Genomic DNA, 20,693 nt, shown 5'->3' with positions numbered 1-20,693 from the left:
TTGGGAAGGCGTCCGCGCGGCGGCCATTTTGTCTTATCGGTTCCTGTTTAGCGGAGGCTTTTAGGCCGGGAGCGGGCTGGAGAGCTTGGCGACTGTGTCGCTGGCGTTTTCTTTGGTGGGTGCCAGGGCTGGTGGGAGCAGTCGCCCGAGGAAAGCACCATGATTTCGGCCGCGCAGTTGTTGGATGAGTTAATGGGCCGGGACCGAAACCTCGCCCCGGATGAGAAGCGCAGCAACGTGCGGTGGGACCACGAGAGCGTAAGTCCCGCGGGCCTTGGGCCTGTGCCCGGGTGCCGTGGGGGAGGGGAGTGGAACGGACTGGGGCCCGCCGGGGCCGCGGCGCGGTTTGGGGCCCGGGCCGCCCCGGGGTCAAGTGTCTGACCCCGTGGCCGGAGGGAGCCGGGAGGATAGCCCGGGAGGGAGGAGTCCTCCTGGATCCTAGGATAAGGGATGATTTGTTGTTGTTGTTTAAGTATCAAGGAAGTCAAAAAGACCCTTGGCAGAATTGAAAAGCACCTTAATCAGGCAGGGAAAGGCGGGAAAGGAAGGAATTTTTTTTTTTTTTTTTTTTACATCTAGAGGCTCTGTAGTTTTCACTTCATTGTGAAATAAGGGAAAGGGCAAATTTCTACCGTTATTTGGGCTGAGCGACGTATTTAGACTGAAATTTCTGGCCAGCATTAGTGGTAAAAATCGTGACAGTATATTATTTCAGTAATGGTTCAGTTTCGACGCTTATATGGGGAAATAAAATTTTAAAAGAGGTCATAACTTGGTAGGGTTCACCGTGATTTACAAATATTGTTTGATAGCAGTACGGTCTAGTAAGCCATTCATGTAGATAATTGTCAAGGCATTTTCTTCACATGAAACTCATTTGATTCTCTTAACCCTGTAAGGGTAAATAATTATAAACCCAGTTTCACAGATGAGACTTGATAAGCTCACCCAGGGTCTTTTGGCAAGTTAAATGGCGATACTAAACCTAATCTTTGTGGTCTTGTTCACTTTCCACAGTTCTATGAAACTGGCTCTCTGCAAATACCCTGATGTTTATCTAGTGTTTTGAACACGATGTGTGACGTTTATTTTAGGTCTTACCTGAAGAATAGATGAAGAATTTAATTTTACATGCGGTTGTAATCAAACAAGATAATTTACAGGCAGTTACTAATCAAAATATGAAGGAATAAACAAATATGCCTTTTTTTTAAAGTTGCTTACTCATTTTAAACATAGGCTTTGGTCAGAATAAAATTTCTCTTGCAATGCGGGAAAACAAGTTGGTGCTAGACGAGTCCTTTCAGTACCTTAAAAAATAAGCGTTTGACTAAAGTTGTGAGGCGCTGCCTGATTCCACAGTAGTATGAAGTGTTGTGGTAGAATTTATAGAGTAACTGTGTTTTTTGCCTTGATTCTTTCTTTTCTAGGCATTTCTTTGTCACAGTGAAGTAACTTTTTCTTTTACCACTTCACTCAGTAATCTAAGCTTTGCAAAAAGAAAAAAATGAACATCATGATTCACTTGATGGGCAAATAGGACATTTATCTATTTTGAATTACAGAGGGAAAATTGCTTTTGATTGCCTGCTTATCAACTGGAGCAGCCTATGCCTGTGCCTAATTGGTTTTGAACAAGTGTTGTGGAGAAACTTTTTTTCCTGGTGGTATTTTATTGCCACATTGCATTACATGTGCTGGGTTTATAACATAAGCAATGAGGCTGTCAGAAAAGCAACTTAAGTTTTATGTCATCTTAGTTACAATAAATCTGTTTTCCTTTCAGTTTTAGTGCTTCTCACTGATTTAAACTTTTGGTGCTGTTGTCAAAATATTTTATGCCTTTAATGACAGATTACACTTCATTCTAGATTCAGGGATTTGAAAAAGTCAATTGCTGGTGTTTCAGATTCTTGTCTGCAAGGAAAGGTTGGTGTAGACCAGCATGTGGCGTCTTCTAAATAAGCAGGAATTACTATAGAGTTTTATAAAGCTGGGGAAGCTCGTGGCATCACTTCCAGGTCATTTGTGTATGTTGTTGGCTGTTAGTGCTAAAGTCCTGGAGGAATGGACAACCCCAGTATGTACTGTAAGGGTTTCACCATCACTGTAACCTGATATTTCAATTTTTTTTTTTTTTTTGCCCACGCCTCGAGGCTTGTGAGATCTTAGTCCCTGACCAGGGATCAAACGCAAGCCGTAGTCAGTGAAAGCGTGGAGTCCTAACCACTGGACCACCAGGGAATTCCCCAAAATATTTTTGCATTCCTATTCTATCTGGAAATTTTTCTTGGCCACACTTGTACTAGATGCAGAAAGCCATTTCAGCTGGGTGGGGTCCTTTTGTTTAACAATGAAATGGAAGCTTTACATTACTATTAAAAGTAATTCTTAGATGTCTGCATCAGACTGATCTGTGGAATTTGTTTTAAATGCAGATATCTGTACTTCTCAGGCGCCCCCCCCCCCCCATTCTGATAGGTCTACGTGAAGGCCCCAGAAATCTGCATTTTTTAAAATGGCATCTTTACGCATACTAAAGCTCATTAACTACTGCTTCCTGACCCACCTCCTTAGTGTCAATACTAGGTTTTTTTGTTTGTTTTAATAAATTTATTTATTTTTATTTTTGGCTGTGTTGGGTATTCGTTGCTGTGCGCGGGCTTTCTCTAGTTGCAGTGAACGGGGGCTACCCTTGGTTGCAGTGCATGGGCTTCTCATTGTTGTGGCTTCTCTTGTTGCGGAGCACGGGCTCTAGGTGGGCAGGTTTCAGTAGTTGTGGCTCGCAGGCTCAATAGTTGTGGTGCACGGGCTTAGTTGCTCTGCGGCATGTGGGATCTTACCAGGCCAGGGATTGAACCCGTGTTCCCTGCATTGGCAGACAGATTCTTAACCACTGCGCCATCAGGGAAGCCCAATACTAGGTTTTTAATTGTGAGCTAGAAGCACTTGAGGGAAACTAATTTTTAAGTGAAGGATGCTTCTGTGATGCAAATTACTGACCTTTCATTTATTTGTAAAGATGTATGTATGTAACCACTATCAGGGAAAGTGTTTTACTTTACAGGCCTTTCCAACTTTTGTAGATTGTTACCTTTGGATCTGAGAGAAAGTAGTGTTCAACTGAAGTAGTTTTCAACTCAAGTCAAATCAGCTTTAATACTGTTCCAAGGATTCATTGACACACCCTCCTCCCTCATTGATTAATATTTTACATTTCCTTGAGATTATTAGTATTTTTGCATTAAGCAGTTTGCTCTGCTTTGTTAATCCTAAACAACCAGGGTAATGAGGAAAGCGTATGATTTAAACTGCCTAGTGTGAGCACCTTTTGGTTAGTGTTCACATGCAAAGATTTCAGTGTTTGATAGAGAAGCATTGGTAGCCTTCTGGTCATCTGAAGAGTTGAGATTGTAGGGAATTGTAAAGTTTGGTCTGGAGCTTTTATTATTATATATATATAAAAGGAACTTAGTAGTTCAAATTGAGGATTTTATATTGTAGATCTCACCCCAAAAGTGAAATTAACTGTTGACTTAACTCTGATTCTAATAATATATAAAATGAGACTTTGTTCATAATTTATCAAATTCAAGTGTGCCCTCTTTTCAATGAAGGCCTAATAATTTATGAAGGGAATTGAAATAAATGTTCTTTTCTAAAATCTTCACAGTGTTAGCAGGTACCGTCACTGACACTGAAAGTTGTTTAGAAAAGAAAAAGCAGTTAAGTTACTGTCCACATTTTTACTTGTGACTTTTAACATCTAAAAAAGGGATTCAGAATCTAAGAAGGAAATTGGAAGCAAAAAATGAGTAATTATACTGCATGGCATCTAGAAGTATTTTACTAGACAGTTTTAATTCATAGTCACCAAAGTGTTTTATCTGTCAGAAGTATAGACAACTCTTGCCTCACTCTGTAGTGCGTAGTAAGTGTTGGGCTTCTTGGAATTGCCAGCAGCCTATATGTTGTGTATATAACTGCTGTTTACTTTTTTCTCTCCAAAACACACATAGAAGTGAATAGTGGAATGAACTCTGCATGTAACCATACCCAGTAAGACACATTATCAGCAGATGGCCAGTATTATTTCCTCTGTATGTCCTACCTCTTTCATTATTTTGAAGCAGTTGTATCATTTCAACGTTAAAGACATCATTATCTATCTCTAAAATATAAGGACTGGGACTTCCCTGGCGTTCCTGTGGTTAAGACTGCCCAGTGCAGGGGGCACAGGTTCACTCCCTGGTTGGGGAACTAAGGTTCTGCATGCCTTGGGGCACGACAAATAAATAACCACAATATTATTATCACACTGAAAATATTAAGGTATTTCCTTAATATTTGATTGCCTTTGGGAAACCGTGTGTGTCTCTCTCTCTCTCTCTCTCTCTCTCTCTCTCTCTCTCTCTCTCTCTCTCTCTCTCTCGGTGTGTCTCATTAGGCTTTTTTTCTACTGATGCACCGTGCAGCTTGTGGGATCTTAGTTCCCTGACCAGGGATTGAATCTGGACCCTCAAGCAGTGAAAGCGCGGAGTCCTAACCACTGGACTTCCAGGGAATTCCTGGTATCTCATTAGACTTGATTTCTTCACAAGGGGAGAAAGTAGCTTAAGTTAGTATACAGTGTTTCATTGTTTTATGAAATGTGTTTAATTTTCTGATAATTTCTTGTAAATTGAGGAAACTCCTGTAATTACTTTGAATGATACAAATAATACAAATTATTTTGAATGACACAAAAATGTATCATTCTTATAGTATGTACAACAGAATAGTATAGATGCAGCACTTTCCCTGAGAGAACTGTCATTTGGTAGCAGTTTTGAAGGAGTAATGGGCTTTTGTAGCACAGTGGGGGAAAGTCTAGAAAAGCACACATGAAAGGGGCACTTAACCCAGACTGGGGTACTTGGGGAAGGCCTCTTAAAGTGGCCTTTAAATACTGGGACCTAAAGGATTCGTAGGAGTTAGCCTGAGGGAGAGAAGACAAATGTTAACTAGGGGCTGGAGAGAATCTTAGGCCTGAGAAATTGTGAATAGTATTAGAGCTGAAGCCCTTGTTTTTGTTGTTGGGGAAGGAGGTGTGTAGATAGATGAGCAGGAACCTTGTTTTGAATGTTTTTTATAAGCCTTGTTAAAAGTTGGGACTAAATGACATTGAGAAATGAAGGCTTCTTAGTGGGAGAGAGATGTTCACTATCTCTGCTGCTGTGGAAAATTGATTAAAATTTTACAAGAAATTTGTGTAGGCAATAAAAAAGAGAGTGAACCATGACTAATTACTGTTAGGAATTGATTTTACTATTATGTTCCCTCTGATTTAGAGTTGTTAAAATGATTTTTTACAAAAGTAAACTTGCTTTACTATAAAAGATTAAAATGAGAAGTAAACAGCGAAAGTCTGACCTTGTCTCCCCTTCCTGTTGCCAAATTCCCCTGGAAAAGCTTAAAAATTTGTATGTATGTTTCCAGATGTTTTCTAGTAATTTACAGGCACAGATACATAAGTGAAAGTTGTCATATAATAATGTAATGTTATATAAGTTATAATATATACTTAAGAACTTTCACTTATACTGTGGAATCTTTCCTCGTTGGTACATGTAAATCTACCTTAGGGCTTCCCTGGTGGCGCATGGAAGAATCTGCCTGCCAATGCAGGGGACACGGGTTCGAGCCCTGGTCTGGGAAGATCCCACATGCCGCGGAGCAGCTAAGCCCGCGTGCCCCAACTACTGAGCCTGTGCTCTAGAGCCCGTGTGCCACAACTACTGAGCCCGCGTGTTGCAACTACTGAAACCTGCGCGACTAGAGCCCGTGCTCTGCAACAAGAGAAGCCACTGCAATGAGAAGCCCGCGCACCACAACTAAGAGTAGCCCCCACTCGCCGCAACTAGAGAAAGCCCGCGTTAAGCAACGAAGACCCAACACAGCCAAAAATAAATTAAAAAAAAAAAATCTGTCTTAGTTTAACTATTTCCTGGTGGATATGTAGATTATGTCAAATTCTTTTACCATTACCAACCAATCTGCAATGAACGTTCTCGTACATGTAGCTGAATCATTTGTAGGATAGGTTCCTAGAAAGATGATGACTAAGTTAAATGCATATTTTACTTAGTCATTTTGATGGATGCTGCAAAATTGTCCCACAACTCTAGTAATGTTTGGAATGTTTCTTTTCCCAACAAAGTATCTAATGCCAGATTTTTATTTTTTTGAATTTTGAATTTGAATTTTATTTTCAGATATTGTTTTAATTTTTGACAGTTTGACTTTGTTTAATGTGATGGAAACTTGGAATTAAAATTTTCTAGTCAGATTCCTAAGATTGGTTGTATCTGCATTCTCTTAAGTGGTAGTGAAAAGTATGCTGTTGAGATTGAACTCTTCTGGTCTTTAGTGTTAGCTTAATACAGCCAAAAATATATAAATAAATAAAATAAATTTATTTTAAAAAAAAAGACAATATTTTTAGTTAAACATCCTCAATCCCTGGGAAGGGTTAAAAGAAGCAGTCTAAGTAGCTAGAGTTTATTGGGTAGAATAACAAACGTGTTGATGTTCCATTTCTTTACGACAATATCTTAAGGAGAATTGGAGAGTAGAAAGAGCACACAGAAAAGAATTAGGAAAATAGGTTTTAATCTGTATTTTGTAAGATGCCTTCAGGGCAGGTCATGTGGTTGATCTCAGTTTCTCATCTCAGGTGGAGTGATTGGACTAAATTATAGGTAGACCTGCTGGCATGTCTTATTTGATCTACCTAGTGCCTGAAGACATATTTTATAAAGTAATGGGTAGTATTTAAAAAACCAGACTTATTTGCCCATTTCTCCCAATTCATTAAACGGAGAGTTTAAGTTTTACAATCCCACTGTGAAATACTTATTGTCTCCTTTTTTTGTATTGAGGACACGAGGCAGAGTTACAGCCTATAGTTTTTCACAGTTGAAAAGTGGCGGCCACGATTCAAACTCTGCAGTATGTTGCCTCTCCAAGCATACCTATTTCAACTTGCCTATTTCATACTGTGCTATGTCTGTCTTTTCATGTTTCCTTATGCCTAGAATGTCTTGTCATTCCACTTCTGAACTTAATCAGTTCAAGCTTCACCACTTGACATTCCTGACTAAATTCCCGTCTGTTCTAGTGATGCATGTACATTTTAGTTTCTGTGTCGCTACTAGACCAAGCTTCTTGAGGAGTGAGTCTTGTATTGATACTTCAAGCATCGTTTTTAGCACATAGTGTTAAATGATTGTTGAAGTGCCATTTTCCACTTTTTAAAATTAAATGCCATTTAAAATTAAAATTCCATACGGTACTTATTAGATTTAAGTGTGTTCACTCATGTATTTTATTGGAAAACTGACATAGTATATTTAGACTTAGAGTTTTGACCACTTAGAATGTACTGTGTTTTGGAAAACTATTTATATAAATAAGGCTTAGAGTTTAGAATAAAACTTTATTTTTAATTAAAAAAATTTTTTTGGCTGCGTTGGGTCTTCGTTGCTGCGCGTGGGCTTTCTCTAGTTGCGGTGAGCGGGGGCTACTCTTCGTTGCGGTGCACGGGCTTCTCATTGCAGGGGCTTCTCTTGTTGCGGAGCACGGGCTCTAAGCGCACAGGCTTCAGTAGTTGTGGCACGCAGGCTCAGTAGTTGTGGCTCGTGGGTTCTAGAGCGCAGGCTCAGTCATTGTGGCGCATGGGCTTAGTTGCTCCGCGGTATGTGGGATCTTTCTGGACCAGGGATCGAACCCATGTCCCCTGCATTGGCAGGCAGATTCTTAACCACTGTGCCACCAGGGAAGTCCTAAGAATAAAACTTTAAATAGCTCTGAAAATCAGAGGTATTTTAGTTTTAAAAAACAGAATTTATTACACATTTTATGACAAACCTTGAAGTTAGTAGTCATCCCCACTTTTACAGAAAACTTAAGTCATACAGTATGTGGTAAAGCCCAGTTCAGATCCAGGTCAGTTTGATTTTGGTGATAAATGTTAGTAAAACTAAGATTCAATAAGTACTATTTGGAAATACTTCCAAAAAGATTTCCTTCCTAGAAATACTTGAAGTTTGTATTTGGTTATATTTAAGAGTCAGGAGGGACCACAGAGATGTTTATTCCTTTTGTTTTAATGAACAGTAGTCTTATATTTACATATGTACTTGAAAGTAAAATGCATAGTGATAGTAATAATAGTAAACTTTCATACTTATGAGGGCTGAACGCCAAGTTTAGTTTTAAAATTAAATAATATAATTAATATAATTTAATAATATAATTAAAACCATATAATTTGTAGCTAGAAATAATGGTAAATGCTGGTAATAACTATCATTAACCTATTTCATATAACTATTAAAATTGTGGGGAATTTGTTAAATAATTTTTGGGCCCTTGGAACCAGGATTAATAGTCTGAAAGATAAGTAGCATACCCTCTTTGTCTCTGTCCTTCTTCCCCTAAATGAAAGAGATTCTTTTTTTAAAAAAATTAATTAATTATTTGGTTGCGCTGGGTCTTAGTTGCGGCTCATGGGCTCCTTAGTTGTGGCTCGCTTGCTCCTTAGTTGTGGCATGCAAACTCTTAGTTGCAGCATGCATGCAGGATCTAGTTCCCTGACCAGGGATCGAACCCGGGCTCCCTGCATCGGGAGCATGGAGTTTTAACCACTGTGCCACCAGGGAAGTCCCCTGAAAGAGATTCTTAAACTGAATGTTGGCATTGGTATTTTGCTGATACACTTAAAGTGGATGCAAAATTTAACAAATCAGACTTTTTAATAATTAGAAAAGTATATAGCATTTTAAAACATTAACCATTTGCACGTATAGAGCCCTTGTAAAATTCAGGTATAGTTGATTTACAATATTATATAAGTTTCGGGTGTACAACATAGTGATTTACAGTTTTTAAAGATTTTACTCTATTTACAGTTACTGTAAAATATTGGCTATATTCCCTGTGCTGTACAATATATCTTTGTAGCTTATTTATTTTATACATCATAGTCTGTACCTCTTAATACACTACCTCTATTTTGCCCCTGCCTCTTCCCTTGCCCCATTTGTTTGTTCTCTATATCACGGAGTCTGTTTTATTTTGTTGTTATTATATTCACTAACTTGCTTTTTTTTTTTTAAGATTCCACAAATGCGTACAGTATTTGTCTTTCTCTGTCTGGCTTATTTCACTAAGTATAATCCCCTCCAAGTCCATCTTTGTTGTTGCAAATGGCAAATTTTCATTCTTTTTCATGGCTGATTAGTGTTCCGTTGTGTATATATACCACATTTTCTTTATCCATTCATGTGTTGATGGACACCTAGGATGCTTCCATATCTTGGCTGTTGTAAATAATGCTTCTGTGAACATTGGGGTGCATGTATCATTTTGAATTAGTGTTTTCGTTTTCTTTGGATATATACCCTGGAGTGGAATTGTTGGATCATATATGGTAGTTCTATTTTTACTTTTTTGAGGAACTTCCATATGGTTTTTCCACAGTGGCTGCACCAATTTACATTCCTCCCAACAGTGTACAAGGGTTCCCCTTTCTCCACATCCTCGCCAACATGTTATTTGTGGTCATACAGAGCCTTTTTAATAACTTAAAATCGAGTGTTAGAACTTCTAAAGAAAAGAAAATGGTATAAAGATACTATGACACATGGCTACATATAACAGGATAATATTGATATAAAACTAAATATGTTTAGACATGATTTTTGAATCTCATTGTTCTTTATGAGACCTTTCTTTATAAGACCTTATTAGTTCTTCTGGACACAGCTTATGGAACCACATTGCTTCAGACAAGTATAAAACAATTGACCTTTGAAGCAAAAAACAGTCTATTTGAGATTTAACATCCAGTTCTAAGTGTCTCGAAAAAACTCATCCAATCTTAAATTTAGCAGACCTTTTCTATCATAGTTTTACATTGAAAATTTACCCAATAACAATGAAGGGTTATATGAAGGGAGATACTTTGGAATTTTGCTTAACAGGTTTTGGTTTGCAGTGTTATAGAATTAAACATAGGATAGAGCAGTCTTGGAATATATCTGAAGGAGTTACAAAAGTACCAATGAGAGAGAATTAAAAGTCGGTTTCATGTTAATAATTTTTCCTCATACCATAGAAGTCACTCAGTAAAGTGCTGGCATGTGTGAAAATATCCACTACATCTTAGGGCCTGTTACAGGATCTCTTTAAGTGAAAATACTGAACCAGATTGCTTTAAATAAGTGTTATTTGGAATTTAGGCAGTGATTTCCAAATCTTAGTCTGTAAATTGGTTCTGGTCTTTAACAAAGTTAGACAGTAAGAACAATGTGTTTTTTATTTGTGTGTTTTTAAATAGAAATAAAAAGTCATCTTTTTTCTGGATGTCTTTATCCAATATTTTTTGTTGCTTGGGAGTAGGGCAGTGATTTCTAATACTGTAATAGAAATAGGAAGTAATTATAGAAATAGAAAATGCTGGTAACTGTCAGTCCTGCATTTCTTGTACTGAAATCCAGGAGTCTGAAAGTCATTAATTTACCTAACTAAATGGCTTAACAAATGAAATTGTTCTTAAACTTACTTGGTTGAAAGATGAAGATCATGAAATGAGAAAATAGTCATTTGGCACCCTTTTCTGGTATAGTTCTAAAACCGAACAATTTCAAAAAGTTAAATTACCTTTGTTTTTCTTCACTAGGTTTGTAAATATTATCTCTGTGGTTTTTGTCCTGCGGAATTGTTCACAAACACTCGTTCTGATCTTGGTAAGTAAATATTCTGTGTAACTTCTATCGAATTTATGATTAAAGAGAAACTGATACTTTATAATTTTGAAAAGAGGTTTTCTCTTAAAGGTTTGTTGATAAAGTAATTTCTTTCCTGGTTTAGTTTTTTGAATGTATTAATAAATGTCAGTCTAATTAAACGTGGTGGCTTAATTGAATATACATATCTATTTCCACTCCCTCCTGAAACCCCTCCACTAAAATGAAAATTTAAAAACAAAAAAGGTGTAAATGGAAGAGTCGAGATAACATTAGAGATGTCAGCACATTTTTGGAAGATGACAAGTGGATGGAAGAATAGCAGAGAAACCTGTACCCTAAAAGCCTGCAGAAGGGGATATTAAACAGAAGCAAGAGTTTGATCAGCAGAACCCTGGACAGGCTCAGGATTTGGAGGCATCAGGTACCATAGAAGGCAGAGTTGAATCATGGGGCTGAAAACCAGAGATTAGTCTAGTTCAGGGTTTCTCAACCTTGACATTTGACAGTTTTACCTGGAAAATTCTGTGTTTGCGGGGGTGGGAGGGGCTGTCCTTTGAATTGTAGGATGTTTAGTAGCATCCTTGGCCTGCACCCAGTAGATGCCAGTAACATTTCCCAATTGTGACAACCAAAAATGCCTCCAGGCATTGCCAGATACCCCTGGGGGAAAACTGCCCCCTGTTGAGAACCACTAGTCTGTGGTCAGACCTGTGCATCTGGTGATTCTGTCTCCCACCCCTACAGCCCAGGAGACCCCAGGGGGTTATGTTCTGAAGAAATTGGGGTAAGGAGACTCTAGTTCATTTGAACCACAAAGTGCAAAAAAAAAATTTGATCATTTTCTTCTCCCAAGGATGGTACATAACTAGTATCATTCTAGAAACATTAACAGCTTGCCCTAAAACATTAAGAGCACATTAGGGCTGGATGTATCTAGATATTGGGAGTAGAGATACAGGACAGGGCAGTAATGAACAAAGATGAGACTATAAGAGATTAAATGAGTCTGTATTCTCAATAGTGAGGTTTTCCCATTCCCTTCCTCTGCCCTGTTCCTAGAAGGATACAGCCAGATGTTTTTTCCCCAGGCAGAAGAGAAGAGGATTCTTTAGAGAAAGTGAACAGTTCCAGAGAAGTGATCTACAGGTACTGACCCTTGGGGAATCTCCTAAAAGAAAGTCTTGCTGCCCAATTTTCCTATGGTAAAGCCTGTTAGTTGACAAACCCTGCCTGAGCATACCAACTTCGAGTCAGATTTTGGAAGTGTTTTGCCAGCCAAGGAATACCAGTCAGACATTTGAAGAAAACCTTCAAACAAAAGATTAACCAAAACCAACAGAAAAAAAGAATTTAGTGGAGTATGGTGGATAATGGGGGAAAACAGAAGAAAAAAAAAATTTTAAAGCCATAACTAAATTTAGTATCCTCAGAGAAATAAGAGAACATATCAGGAGGAATAGGATGCTGTATAAAAAGGGAAGTTTTGAAAAACTAAGAAGAGTTCCTAGAAATTAGAACTAGAGAAATCTGAAATAAAATCAGGGGAAAGTTTTGAGGATAAAATAAATTTGTGGAATGTTAATAAAAAATTAAAATTTGAAAAAATTATATTAGTCCAGTCCTCTAATAGCTAATTAAGAGTTCTAGATAGAGAAAACAGAAGGGAGGAAATTTTAATATTGCATTACTAAAGGACTTTACCCTCTAGATTGAGTGAGTCCTTCAAGAGCTCAGCACAACAAATGAAAAAAGATCCACACCATTGTGAAATTCCAGAACACCAGGGGTGAGGGTGGGGCACATAGGGTTATCAATCAGGATGGCCTCAGATTTGTCAGTATGACACTGGAAGCTTGAAGACACTGGAGAAATACCCTCAGGATTCTGAATGAAAAAAATGTTTTTACCTAGGTTGGCTATATAGCCAAACAGGAAAATATGAGGGTGGAAAAAAAAGGACATTTTCAGACATGCACGGTCTCAACAAATTTATCTACCACCTTTTCTCTGGAAACTCATGGGCATAAACCAAGAAGGAGAGAAATGAGAGATCCAGTAAACTTCAGTACAGACCAGAAAAGGAGTTTCTAAGGATGACAACTCTATTAGTGAGCTTAGAAAAAAAGCAGCCCAGGTTGAAGCAGGACAGAAAGCTCATGGAAGAAATAAAGCTGGTTAGCTGATATATTTTGAATCTTGAAGGAGATTGGTATTGAGATGGTTTCTTATAGCTGAGTTAAAGTGTTTGAGAAGAATTTGGAAATAGAGACATAGAAAAGACTAAACAAAGAATTCCAGTAAGTGTATCAAAAGTGTCATTATAATGCACCTTTTGTTTGACTCAGCAGTTAATGTAGGACTTGCATAATCAAAATATAAGCACTGAATGTTTATTTAACTTAAATTTTTGATGCCTAAGATAAACCAAGAAAAAGCAAAATAAGCATAAAATTTAGAAATATGGAGGTAAATTCCAGAAGATACAACTGAAAGGGTCAAAATTGGTTGCCTTTTGGAGATGGTAAGGGGTAGGACTAGGGTGCTAGTCTTGTACTATTCACAGAGACTCAAAATTAATAAACTGTCGCTGGTGGTTCAGACCAGTGGTCTACCCTCATCCCAGTTTTCTTCTTGGTGGCAGTAAGGAACAATTTTTTCATTCCTCCTACTCCCTCTTTTTTCTTCTCTTACGTAGTTCTGCGTTATACTCATCTTGAAGACTAAGGAGAACACTTTTCATGTGCTTACTTGGGTATGTTGCTTCATGATTCAGTAGGCTTAATTTAGGTGTCTACAGACTACTCAGTGATTAAATGGATCTTCTTTCCTTTTTTAAAAAAGAACTTCCTTTTGTTTTGGCAAGAGAAAAGTTAACTTCAATAATTTATACCTTCATATTTCTTGTTCTTTCAGGACCTTGTGAAAAAATTCATGATGAAAATCTGCGAAAACAGTAAGTTACCTTTTTGGGGGTCATCCCCCCATCCCCCATCATTATTTGGTTTAAAGGGGACAAGGATTGAAGAAATAATTGAAATTCGTTTAAAATGAATGTTGGACAGAGATCCTGTTCATTAGTTGGGGGTGGTAGAAAGTGATGCAGCTTAATGTTGTATCACCATGTGAGTACATACTGTATGCCAAGAATAAGCCTAAGCTTTTTTTTCTATATCACATTTGTTTTTTATTTTTTTTCTTTTATTATTATTTTTTGGTGGCTCCTCACGGCTTGCAGGATCTTAGTTCCCTGACCAGGGGTTGAACCCGGGCCCTCAGCAGTGAAGGCACAGAGGCCTAACCACTGGACCGCCAGGGAATTCCTTACGCCTTCAGTCAAAATGCAGTAGTCCATGAGATTAGTTAAGATAGAATATGAGAGTTGTAATCAATAAATATTTGGAAGGAAAACAGTGCTTGTTTATTTTCATTTTTATTAGGTATGAGAAGAGTTCTCGTTTTATGAAAGTTGGCTATGAGAGAGATTTTCTGCGATACTTACAGAGCTTACTTGCAGAAGTAGAACGTAGAATTAGACGAGGCCATGCTCGTTTGGCATTATCTCAAAACCAGCAGTCATCTGGGGTGAGTATGAAATTAATTTACAGTCTTTGTAAAGTGTCCTTGTTCTCTGGAAACCCATAGACTTCCCTAGTGTTGAAACTTGTGTTCAGGTTCATTCATTACTTTGTATTCTTTTAAAATTTCAGTCTTTATTAGTAAATATAATATTGATTTTGCTAATCATAAGGTTTTGATCTTAAATATCAATAACTGACAAAATATGCAGCTGATTAACAAAAATTGAGGTAATTGAGTTACTATCCTTGTGATTCAGCATTTCAGTTATTAAATACAAATATTAGGTATGGTATGTGAGAGTTTGAATGTCTATCTCTGTATTTTAGTTGTTGATAATACATTCTGTTGTCTTCATTAGGCAGCTGGTCCAACAGGCAAAAATGAAGAAAAAATTCAGGTTCTAACAGATAAAATCGATGTACTCCTGCAGCAGGTGAGAATTGTGTGCATTAATGTCAGAAAACACTTGGAGTAGACACTTAACCAAAGAAGGTATAAGGATGGCAAATAAATACATGTAAAGTTGCGCAATGTCATTAGACATTAGGGAAATACAAATCCACAGTGAGATGCTTTTTGAACGCCTATTAGAATTGCTAAAATTAAAAAGACTGACCATATCAAGTGTTAGTGGAGAGCTGGGCAAACAAACTATCTTACACTGTTGGGGTATGTAAAATGGTGCAGCCACTTTGGAAAAAAGTTTCTCTCTTAAAAAGTTAAAAGAGGCACCACGAGCCATTCCACTGCTAGAGAGATGAAAGCATATGTTAACACAAAGAGTTGTATACCAATGTTTATAGTGGCTTTATTCATAATAGGCAAATAACACCCCAAACAAGCCTGGAAAGAACACGTGTGTGTCAGTAGGTTAATGGATAAAAAAAAATGTGATGTATCTATACCAGCGGTCCCCAACCTTTTTGGCACCAGGGACCGGTTTCATGGAAGAAGGTTTTTCCACGGATGGGGGTGGGGGGTTGGTTTTGGGATGATTCAAGCTCATTACGTTTATCGTGCAGTTTATTTCTATTACTATTACATTGTAAGATATAATGAAATAATTATACAGCTCACCATAATGCTGACAGAAGGTGGAGCTCAGGTGGTAATGTCAGCAATAGGGAGCAGCTATAAATACAGATGAAGCTTTGCTCGCTCGCCTGCCGTTCACCTCCTGCTGTGTGGCCAGGTTCCTAATAGACCACGGACCGCTATTGGTCCGGGGGTTGGGGACCCCTGATCTATAGAGTGTGATACACTACTCAGTAATAAAAAGGAATTAACTACATGTAACAGTGTGGATGAATCTTAAGATAATAGGTTGAGTGAAAGAGGCCAGAGCCCTACAGAAGGAAAAAAAAGTGCATGGTTCCATTTAAATAAAATGCTAGAAAATGCAAACTAATCTATAGTGACATAAAGCAGACCAGTGGTTGCTTTGGGAGGAGATACAACAAAGAGGCAGGAGGAAACCTTTGGGGTGATGGATATGTTTATTATCTAGATGGTGGTGTTGATTTCATGGGAGTCAAACCTTACGAAATTGTGCACCTTAGAAATTTGCTGTTCTGTCAAGTATACATAATTAATGCGGGCTTCACTAAACAAAACCAAACAAAAACCCAAAACAACCGCTAATGCTAATGAAGCTTGGGGTAAAAAGAAAAATACTTGGATAGTGTGGTTAGAAAGATATCCTGACTGCTTTTTAAATTCCCCTTAGATTGAAGAATTAGGATCTGAAGGAAAAGTAGAAGAAGCCCAGGGAATGATGAAATTAGTTGAACAGTTAAAAGAAGAGAGAGAATTACTTAGGTCCACAACTTCGGTGAGTAGCAACCTCATTTTGATTTACCCAGGCTGTTCACTGTGAATTACTAGGATCTATTCCGTTTTGAGAACAGTTTTCTAATGTCAGCAAACTTTATTTTAAAGGGCTACATAGTAAATATTTTAGGTTTGCAGGTCACAAGATTTGTAATATAAAAGCTCTGCCTTTATATTACAAAAGCAGCTTTAAACAATATATAAACAATTGGATGTGGCTTTGTTCCAGTAAAACTTTACAAAAACAGGCCTCTAGCCGCTGGCTTGCCAACCTGTGCCTTAGATCATAAGTATTCATTTGGGCCTGGGTTTTATTTATTTTTTGTTTGTTAGAACAAATTACTCGGTTTGTATTTAACCTTAGTACAGAATTGGTATACTCTTAATAATGCCTTCTACTTTCTTAACTTTCAGTTAGAGAATATAATGTTTGGATATTGATACATGTTTTTGTATCAATGTATTTGATACAATGTATTTTGTATCAGTGTATGTATTTGTACATACAAAATACATGTTTTGGATATTGATGCTAGAATATAATTGGTCATTGGTTCCCAAATATTAAAAGGATATGTTCAGATTATACTCAGTGAGTTCAATTCCTTAATGATTTTGAAAAACATTTTTAATATGGAGTCCACATCTTTAACCTGTTGAACCAAACGAGAAATGAATTCAGACTAAAATAGGTAGCTTTTTTGAGGTGGTATAGGTAGGTTTTTCTTTGTTGGAGTTGAGGGATGGAGTCTAAGTACTTCTTGGGTGATGTGGAAAGTTGATTGCTGCTGTCATACTTCCTCTCTCTAAAAGTTGCTGCTCAGTATTATGGCTTTGGGGAAATGGAAAGTAGCAGTTGACAAAATTAAAAATCTATTCTAAATGTTAAGTACTTTTGGGGAGATTTGTTTGTTCTGTCTTCCTCAGATATTCTTATAATAACTGATTTATCATTTCAGACAATTGAAAGTTTTGCTGCCCAAGAAAAACAAATGGAAGTTTGTGAAGTGTGTGGAGCCTTTTTGATAGTGGGAGATGCCCAGTCCCGGGTAGATGACCATTTGATGGGAAAACAGCACATGGGCTATGCCAAAATTAAAGCTACTGTAGAAGAATTAAAAGTAAGTTTCTTATAAACATGTATTTTAGCTATAGCTAGTACTTTATTTTAGTATGGTTAAAAATTGATGACATAGAGATACAAACCTCTCGTTGATATTTTTGCTGACTGTGTTATTTGAGGTAGCGATAATCCCTATAATGTTCTGCTATTCATTAGATTAGCAAAGCGCTTTATTTTTTTTACTCTGTAGTGCTAGGAATTTGGGAGAAAGAATATTCCTGAGGGTTAGTCAGATATCTTGTGTACATACATGGTGTTGAGATTTCTCCATTTCACTTTTAGGGCATCAAATTCCATAAGTTGGTCTAAAAATGCTTCACATTAGGTAGCCCTTGTTTGACAGTGTCTTTATATAGTTCTAAAAAAAAAAAATCAAACTCTGTTTCCTTAGGAAAAATTAAGAAAAAGAACTGAAGAACCTGATCGTGATGAGCGTTTAAAAAAGGAGAAACAAGAACGAGAAGAAAGAGAAAAAGAAAGGGAGAGAGAAAGGGAAGAAAGAGAGAGGAAAAGACGAAGAGAAGAGGAAGAAAGAGAAAAGGAAAGGGCTCGAGACAGAGAAAGAAGAAAGAGGAGTCGATCAAGGAGTCGGCACTCAAGCCGAACTTCTGACCGAAGATGCAGCAGGTCTCGGGACCACAAAAGATCACGAAGTAGAGAAAGAAGGCGAAGCAGGTATATTGAACACATGAGACAGTGCCAGACATATAGTGAGTGTGCAATAAACAGTAGTAATTACTAGTGATAGTCCTTGGGACTTGACTCTCTTAAGTCTCATTAAGCTTGAGGATGGATTATGAGAATTGAATCTGAATGAATCCATCTTTGAGGCAACTTCATTGCTATTTCTGAGGCAGTCTAAGGGAGGTTTGATGCAGTCTTATTAGGAAGTCAGTGTACTGGATGGTCTTTTAAGTGCTTCTCTTCTCATTGATTCTGAGAAGACATTTAAATCAAATTATTTTGGGTAGGGCTACCTATTTGAAAAATTGAAGTTAGAAGGATTTTCAATTTTCAGTTTTTAAGATTTCTAATGTAAATATGTTTTAATAGTAGATTCTATTCTTTTGCCTTTAAGGGTAAGTTTTGCTTTTAATCTTGTTATTTATTCAACAGTATGTAATTCTTCAAGGTTTTTTCTTACTGTAATATCAGCTGAAGTTGCTTTCCTTTTGTTTCAAATTATTTAAGAAGCAGAGATCGACGAAGAAGCAGAAGCCATGATAGATCAGAAAGAAAGCATAGATCTCGTAGTCGGGATCGAAGAAGATCAAAAAGCCGAGATCGAAAGTCATATAAGCACAGGAGCAAAAGTCGGGACAGAGAACAAGATAGAAAATCCAAGGAGAAAGGTTAGTTTTTATGAGAATTTAATTTATTAAGAGACTGTTTTCACTTTCTTGTCTCCCCACCGACTCACTTTTCTTCAGACACAGGCAGAGTTCCACTTCAAGCTGTACTCATTTTCACTTATGATGAATACCATTCAGTAGGAGACAAGCATTATTCTCCCTCCTCCTGCTCTGACTTGTGAGAATGACAGTTGGCCTGGTGTTTTCTTAGAACATGTTAAAGTCACATCCTTCAATTCATAACTTGAAGGCTTATCACTTAAGTTTCTTCCAAGTATTGCATTACCTTTTAGGCTTATTAAGGTGTAGAATTCTTGGTTATTGGCAACTTTTTTTTTTTTTTTTGTACTTGCTGCAGTGTTCCATAATATGTCTTGCAGAGTAAATGTACATTACTGCATTGGTGCTCATGTACAGCATTCATTTAACTCGGTACTTCTAAGTTTGTAGTAGTTGAATGCCTTACATGTGTCTTACCATGTTTTTTATTGAAGCAACATGCTCTGTCCCCTCTACTTTTTCCTTTGGTTTTCTGTGGCATTCCAGTAGCTGGTTCACTGTGCACTCTTAGTGGACTTTTTCATTTTGTCTTTGGCATGTTTTCACAAGGATATTCTCATCTTTCAACTTAGCCTTCATTGAACGATAATTCTTTTAATCATTAGGGTCGCCTTTTCTGCGTTTTCTTCAGATTCTTTGTGCGTCTGTCATTTTGTATTGACTGGGCTATTCTGCTTTGCATGGTTTTCAGGAATGAGAGAAAGGGCTTATTTCTGATTTTCTTGGCTCTGCTTGTTCCATCCTGTTCTGCCTATCTGTGTCCATGTTTGATCACCAACATAATATGTGTGCTCCTGTTTGAATTTATTATATTAGACGTGTATGTGATACTCATTATTTTCTTTTATGAAACTAGTCTATAGTTTTTGTGGGGTTTAACTGAGTTAGGAAACTAGCAGCACAAACAATGGATTTTTTGTGTGTGTGTGTTTTATTTTTCCTCAGATAAGTGCATCTTCTCTTTTTAAAAATATTTACATATATTCGCTTTTTCTACAACATGGAGCAAATGTTAAAAAGTAGGAAACAGGATAATTTTGAAAACTTGCTCTTGTGAGCTTTAGTATTTGCCATTTAAGTTCAGAAATTACTTTTGTGATTCAAAAGGCAATTGATACCAAGAGTTAACTGACTATATTAGTTTTAAGAAAGCTTCACCCAACCTTTTTGCAAGACTTTCTGTGTAATGTATTTTGGGGATGATGGGTCAACTCTCAAGAGCCAGATATGGATGTCAGAGATGAAATTAATCACTTCTCTCTGAGAACTAAAGCTCTTTGCTGTATCCTCATTTGTGACACTTAAAATAGTTGCATTGGTTCTCAGGGACAAAAGCTAGCTAGCCTTCATAACTATCTGGGATCAAAGTTGAGCAATAAATGTCACTGGTCTGACTTAAAAACAGTTTGTGTAATTTCTAGAGAGAGCAGAAAAGATGAGTTGAATTGCTAAACTATGATCCTTATTGTAATGATCACATCGTGGAATATAATCAAACTTTTGTTTAAGTACAATAAGCTGCATTGTGTTTAGATTATGGACAAACAGGGATTTTCCTGGTGAGATGTGAAGGAAGGAGTGAAGACTTGATTCAGAGAAAACTCTGCATCTGGTCCATCTTGAAAGATTGGGTATGCCATTATAGATTTATTTTAAACGTTGGGATCTCTTTTAGAAGTGACATGATTTATTGGCTTTTGAAAATACCGTGTGGCCAATTAGGCACTCCGTATAAATAACTGAAGGCCTGAACTTTGAGGTCAGATACGAGCAGTAGCAAGCATTTGATAATGGCGATGAATAAGAGGGAGCTCACTATTCCATGTGCTGTAATGAAAGCACTTTATCTGACTCCACAGACGAAAAGTGGTTTCTTGCACAAACCTATCTTTCTTAACCACCAACCAATTTAGGGTGCTCTCTTTGTCAAGAGAGGTTCCTTTTTTAATCCATAGC

At 37.4% G+C, this 20,693-nt stretch overlaps 1 protein-coding gene across 4 annotated transcripts in view; it reads left to right on the top strand.

Annotated features, from left to right (window-relative positions):
- The first annotated feature begins 18 nt into the window (after nucleotides 1-18).
- LUC7L3 (LUC7 like 3 pre-mRNA splicing factor) overlaps nucleotides 19-20,693 on the top strand; it is a 24,218-nt gene continuing 3,543 nt past the window's right edge. For 2 of the 4 annotated variants that reach the window (XM_068530180.1, XM_068530182.1), the window contains exons 1-9: nucleotides 21-258; nucleotides 10,724-10,790; nucleotides 13,707-13,746; nucleotides 14,231-14,375; nucleotides 14,731-14,805; nucleotides 16,099-16,203; nucleotides 17,162-17,323; nucleotides 17,717-18,000; nucleotides 18,517-18,677. In XM_068530180.1, coding sequence (XP_068386281.1) covers nucleotides 160-258; nucleotides 10,724-10,790; nucleotides 13,707-13,746; nucleotides 14,231-14,375; nucleotides 14,731-14,805; nucleotides 16,099-16,203; nucleotides 17,162-17,323; nucleotides 17,717-18,000; nucleotides 18,517-18,677 — 1,138 coding nt within the window. In that variant the 5' untranslated portion in view covers nucleotides 21-159. Of the gene's footprint in view, nucleotides 259-10,723; nucleotides 10,791-13,706; nucleotides 13,747-14,230; nucleotides 14,376-14,730; nucleotides 14,806-16,098; nucleotides 16,204-17,161; nucleotides 17,324-17,716; nucleotides 18,001-18,516; nucleotides 18,678-20,693 lie in introns of all 4 variants that reach the window. The other 2 variants (XM_068530179.1, XM_068530181.1) reach the window with 2 other exon arrangements.

Source organism: Eschrichtius robustus, chromosome 20, assembly GCF_028021215.1.
Source record: "Eschrichtius robustus isolate mEscRob2 chromosome 20, mEscRob2.pri, whole genome shotgun sequence".
NCBI classification, from domain to species: Eukaryota; Metazoa; Chordata; class Mammalia; order Artiodactyla; family Eschrichtiidae; genus Eschrichtius; species Eschrichtius robustus.
The sequence above is the reverse complement of the archived record's forward strand: the minus strand, read 5'-3'. Positions and strand labels throughout refer to the sequence as shown.